The sequence below is a fragment of the Onychostoma macrolepis genome, chromosome 05 (assembly GCF_012432095.1).
Source record: "Onychostoma macrolepis isolate SWU-2019 chromosome 05, ASM1243209v1, whole genome shotgun sequence".
NCBI lineage: Eukaryota > Metazoa > Chordata > Actinopteri > Cypriniformes > Cyprinidae > Onychostoma > Onychostoma macrolepis.
The window spans coordinates 36,573,054-36,579,348 of NC_081159.1; the positions used below are offsets into that span (position 1 = coordinate 36,573,054).

The 6,295-nt window shown below is 41.3% G+C and overlaps 1 protein-coding gene across 1 annotated transcript; it reads left to right on the top strand.

The window, feature by feature from the left end:
- The first annotated feature begins 2,631 nt into the window (after window positions 1–2,631).
- Window positions 2,632–5,930, top strand: LOC131540804 (uncharacterized). The gene is made up of 2 exons (XM_058776064.1): window positions 2,632–2,676; window positions 3,617–5,930. Exon 2 carries the CDS (start codon window positions 4,134–4,136, stop codon window positions 5,928–5,930), a length of 1,797 nt encoding a protein of 598 aa, XP_058632047.1. The 5' UTR covers window positions 2,632–2,676; window positions 3,617–4,133.
- The last annotated feature ends 365 nt before the right edge of the window (window positions 5,931–6,295 follow it).

The following is a 6,295-nucleotide window of genomic DNA, read 5'->3' on the forward strand; positions in this document are numbered from 1 at the left end:
ACAGGACAACATCGTAAAGATTCCTATCTCCGATTTCTGGAGCAAGCCTAACCAACAAGCCTCTTCCAGAACAGCTTGCAACATTTAAGACAAAAGAACACTTATTGATAAGTCCAACGTAGGAAGGAGATCGTCAAATTTGGGGTAAATAATCAAGATTAATGGTCAAAGAGATGGCCATCACATGTGTTCCACAAGATAAATCACAAGCTTCTTTAGATTGACTTTTCCCCCACACATAGAAGACAAAGAACCAGACTGAAATTCCTCTGTCCAAAGAACATGTCTTTTGGTCTCCACAGAACTATACAGAGACTTTCTTTTTCATATGCACATAAAACCATCCTAAAAGGACATTGCTAGACATAACACTATATTATGTATGTAACCCACACATTAGACTATCATGTTTTAAGCACATATTATGTATGTCTTTTTAATAACTATTGAATGACTTTAAGGTTTATTCATGTTTGGTATGTATGAGCTTGACAATTCTAGCTTGAAACGTTTCTTCCAACTGATTCTTTGTCAAATGTATCATATTCTGGTTATAGAAATCACATCCGAAATTATACTTTGCAAGAGTGTGAAAAGTCAAACCATGTGACCAGATAACATGCTGATTTATGATGGAAGGAACAACCCTAGCTAAGATAATAGCCTATCTAATTGGTCAAGACACCAGATGGGATGTGTCCAAAAGCCGAGTTTAAAACCTCAGGACACCATCAAATCGCCTTCTTCCCTTCTTCCCTTCTTCCTTCTCCTCTTCTTCTTCTCGCCACCGCGTTTTGACGCTGTTTTAGCGCTCTTTGAGCGTGCTCTGGCCTACAGGCCAGTTGCTACTAACACCATGATGAGAGGAAAAACCACCTAGTCTCGTTACTCATTTTATTCTTTTACTTTAGTTTCTTTTCTTTCCGTTGAGTCTCGTGTTCAAAAGTTAAGTTTGCCGCAAAGTCCAGCTCCGACTGCACCCGCTTCAAACTTCAACCAGCAACTGACTCCAAGACCATCCTCAGCCAACGCCCAACCATTGGCTTCCCAAGACATCACTTCAAAGACTACTGAACTTCCAGCCAATCACCAACTCGGGAAAACCCCTTTCCTGCAACGACGAAGACAGAAGGGAATCCCTGTAACACAAGGCAACGCAAGTAAAACAACTCCAGATTCTAACTGAACTGGTGCATTTAATATAAATTTTAGCCTCATTGAGAAACTCAATGCGAGGGTTAATTAAGTGATTGATGGTTTGTTCAGGTCTATGCAATAGCACATATTGCTATAAACTTGGGATTTCACATTCTCATTCTCTAAACTCATCCTTTCTCTCTATCTGCAACGTGTGAATGTGTGAATGCGTGTGTTCATGTTAGATTAGTTTATGTCTTAGGTTTATATAAATAAAGTCTTATTTATATTCAAAAGAGAAGTATCTTGTGTTTTGTGCTTACAAGTTAATGTCTTAATCTGCCAATCTTGTTACTGTGCTTATTAATAGTGTTTTCACTATATTTTGGATTTTAATATCCAGTGCAGAGTTGATGTTATACGGCTCGTTCAGTGAATCGCTGCCGACTCAGTGATCAGCCGCAGAACAGTGATTCTGTTCAAGTTACCTATAAAATCATAAATGATTCCCTTTGAGCTAAATTAAAATTATATTTATGTATCAAACCCTACATAATAATGGTGGAGAATGCGGGCAGATTAATCTAAATTGTAAGCATAAACCAAGTTATTTAATCTTTTCCATTGCTGTGGATGAAAGATGAGACGCTTCTGAGCGAGACTAGGTGTGTGTGTGTGACGTCAGCAGCGCGCCTGCTTGAATGAATGAATGAACGCAGAGAAGGCTGTAACCTGAGTCCGTCTCTCCATTGTTCAACTGCAGTAAGTGAACTTAAAGTTATCTGAGATTGTACAATAAGGTTGAAATTGAGCGTGTTCCTCTTTTCTGTAATGCCTTGTTTTATAGCTGAATTGATGTCTTGCGAGTTCCAGGTCATTCAATAGCTATACTCCTGAATCTCAGTTACTGTTAGTAGAACGGAGCGAAACTGCAATAATTAAAAGGAAATAAATCGGTGGATAAAATTAGTTTTGAGCGTGTTCCTCAATTCTATTTGATCAAAGCCTTATTATTCATAGTTTGATTTTCAGTGCGTGTTCCATTGTCAGATCATCTATGCTATAAGCTTGATAAAGTTAAAGTTAACTTTGTGCCAACAGCGAAGCAAACCTGTTGTTTATGTGTCCAGAGAAACTGGCACAGGCTTTTATGATCTGATCCCTGTTTTCCTCGAATGCAGCACGAAGCGGCGATTCGAATAAAGTTTAATCAAACTCTGAACGAACTGAGTTTAAGCGCCACATCGCAGAACCAACTAAAAGCGGTGTTGTTATTTGTACAGTGTTGAAATGCGCCGACATTTCATGTAACATGCTTAACTGTAATTGCAGTGCAACATTCACGTGCTAGTCCACTAGAGTTTGTTTTGGTTGCCACAGTTACGATCGTGACACGGAAGTCTTAACCTACTTCCGAGCAACTCTGAACTGCGCACGCCAGCACATCGAAGCTATTGTAAACAAACTCCATACTGTTGCTAAGCTAACGAAACGGTTGTGTTTACATTGAAGCCTATGCTAAAGCCATTAGCCTCAAAGGTTAGAAGTTAGCATTAGTATCCAGTGGTTGAATACAGTGTGTGTGTGTGTTTGAAAAGCTAAAGTGGTTTAACCCTTTAAACATCTAAACTAATACACTTGTTGGTCTTTCTCTTCTTATTTATCTAATTTCTCACTTCTTACCACTTATTTGCATTTTACTAGAGAGGAAATACTAGTTCACAATTATTAATTGTCAAATTCAAATTTGATTAAAACATTAAATTTATTTGGAATCATTCAAATTTCTCTTCAGATCATTTCATATGATCATTACTCCTAGTATTCTCGTTTGGGCCTAATCATTTTAGGTACAAATAAGCCTTGAACTTTGAAAGTTTTAAACTTATTCTACCTAATTGATTTATTACCCATATCAATAGATTCTATTTAGACTTATACTCATTACTTTATTGCGTTTTACCCCTCTTTCTTCCTGTTTTGGTTATAGACTTAGCCACTATTTTTAGTTACTAAAACTAAAGAGTTCATCCTTTATTTAATTTAATTTTTTGCTTATTTTACCCATTTATTACTTTTCAAGTTTACTTTGTCTTACCATTTTCTTTCCTCTGTGTATCCTAGCTTGGGAACGACAAACCTGAGCCTTAATAGGAGACATTGTTATCCCTCACTACGAGTTCAAATAAATTAGAGAGACAAATCTCTTTCACCCGAAATTTATTTATTTGTTATTAGTTGTGCAGCAACTGAAAATAACGCTCCACTCGTAGTCGGGCATAACAACTTGCTAGTGGACCCGATCCACTTAATCTACTGTCTCCTTCCCTTCTGCTTTCTTTCCTCTTCACTTTTCACATTTGTAGGGACCTGTAAGAACCATCAATCGATTCTAAGTGAATGAAATACACAATCCTGGCAAAAGGCGAATCATCTTTAAGAATTTGATTGTAATCAAACACTCTTTCGTTCTTCCTAGCCTCCCCACATTTGAAAACGCAATCCAAATTTTAACATCTCATCTAACGCTGAGATCAATTTAATAGAGAGAAGTTTTGGGCAACCGTTGCCTCGCAGCCTCCCTGGTGAGCGGTCCAACTGTAAGGTGTATGTTGTCAATCCTGTCAGACTAAGAAAGAGATATCATAATTATTATTATATTCGTTTGTCTAAAACAGAGATTTAATAATATTGTTTGCCTCCTTGATAACATTTAATTGAAAAAAAAAAAGAATTTTCCTCATTTGAAAAAAAAAAGGAATTGATTCTTTAATTGAATTTGTTTTTCACCTTTTTCTCTCTTTTCCCTCTTCCTCATTAGAAGTGACGAAGTCTTCACATCTCTAGTCTACCTAGATACCCTGAGACCAACACAGTCATCACCACACTACACTAGTGGTTCAAAATCACTGACACAACACTTAGTTGTCCCACCACACATAGGTTTCTACTCCACACAGATCTGTGTCAGTCTCTCTTCTCCCCAGCGTGCTAACATGCCGCAGACTGCAGCCCCCTTTGCCCAAGGGGAAGATGGGAACACTTGGCTGAGAGGCACGACAGACAGCCTCACCCCCAAGACCCTTGAACTGTTATTATTTTTAATAATAATCCTAATTCTGAGAAGATTTCTGACACAAGATTCGAGCCAGAACACCAACCACGAGGAGCTAGTCAAAATCACCAGCTCCCTAAGCTATGCCTTCACGACCCAGCTGAAGCTCAACGACAAGCACATCACCCATCTTCAAGAGGAGCTGACATGTGCTCAACGCCGCATAGACAAGCTGGAAGTGAAAGTTCAAGATCAACCCAAAGCACCCAACGAGAGGGAGCAGGAAACTACGGAACAAGTTAAGGAGCTCCAAGCAGCCCTGACAGCAGCTAAGCTTGACCAACAACATGCAAAAGCTGCCCAGAAAGACCTGGTAAACAGACTCCAGTATGCCGAACAGCTACTAGAGAAAGCCAAGAATGACATCAGTAACAAGAATGCTGAAATCAGTACCCTGAAAGACCACCTTGAAAGGTACAGAACTGAAATGGACAATCTGACCCAACAACTAGACAATACCAATTATGAGCTCTATATGGTCAGAAAAGAACTCAAACATGCTTATGAGCAGAAACAAGAGCCAAGGCAAGAGAAACATCTCTCAGCCTCACCACTGCTGAGCAGAGCCGAGTCCTACGTCCAACAACTGGTACGCAACGAAAGAAGCGAAGGGCCACAACCCAAAACCTCACCTGCCTTCGCCACAAAACTCTTTCCTGTCAACGAAAGTAAACCTCCCATCCAAGCAGACCTTGGAGCTGCACTTGGGATGACCGTCAAAGACCTCGACAAGCTGTCTAAAAACATCAGCAAGTTCAACCCGAACTCCACAGAGGGCCACACCATCGAGGCTCATCTGCAAGATATCGACTTTTATCTAGAAATGAGACCTCATGTGACTGACAGAGACAGGTTGTACCTCCTTAGAGCAACGTCCGGTCCCGAGGTACGAAACTTCCTAGATCGGCAGCCCAGTCGAACGAAGTCAGACTACCAGCTGCTTTGTGAGGTCCTGATTAAAGAATTTACAGACCCAGAGTCCGAAAATGGACTGTTAACTGCCTTGGAAACCAAACAAGGTCGACAAGAGACCCCACAAGCTTACTACAACCGACTCCGACAAGCTTACTTTGGTGCACACAATGAACCTGACCTTGAAGAGGATGTGAACTTCAAAAGCCTCTTCCTAAAAAATCTGCACCCTGGAGTCAGTCACCATCTAGGCGTCATGGCCTGTCCACGCTCCATGACCATCCAACAGTTGCGTGACCTAACACAGAAGGCCTTTAACAAGCAGAAGATGGCCTCAAAGAAAGGTAACAAAACCTCGACACTCTTGAACTCTGTCACCAAAGACTCTAGCCTTGCACTGGACGACACCCAGTTGCATCACAACGCCAGAGTTTTCCATCAAGAGCACGGAGAACGGGACCCCCATGTCCACGACAGCTATCAGCCCAACCGCTGGAAAAATCCATGGGACAAGCCACGCTTCTCAAGAAACCCAAAAGATCAGACATCCAAAAGTAATCGCCTGACTCATCCAAGAGCAACTCGTGTGGGTGGCGACAACGAAACCCACCTCAGCACCACTCAGACGTGCACAGGCGCTGAGTATGCACAAGAACAAGACAGCTTACCATCAGAAGACATGGAACAAGTCATGAGACGACTGAAAGAGTTCCTTCAAGATAAGCTGAACACGGATGACTACAAAATTGAGTCATGCTCGCTGTGACCAGCGACAGAACGGAAGGCCGGTGATCACATGGTACACCACCATATCAGAGATGACAAGCACCTGTTCAACAACCACCCGAACAAGCACGTCTCTCACGGCCAACTGTTGATGAAAACTGAGGTACCAGAGAACATCACCTCAGTCACCCATCACTCACTAACAAACTGGTAAATGAACTCCAACTCCAAGAACCACATTCCTGTCTGTGCAACAGCAACCACCAAAGCACAGAAGGTCAGAAAGTCTGTCACATCCAGAAGGCAGCACAAGAGGAATGCAACATAGGAGAAGAAGTTTGCATCCCAGCTTCACACAGCCATGCCAAACTACCTCCGACTGTCTGCTAAAGAACTTCCTGCCTT

What these genes read in the sequence shown, in the direction of transcription:
- LOC131540804 (XM_058776064.1), top strand. Translation starts at nt 4,134, where the DNA reads ATGCCGCAGACTGCAGCCCCCTTTGCCCAAGGGGAAGATGGGAACACT.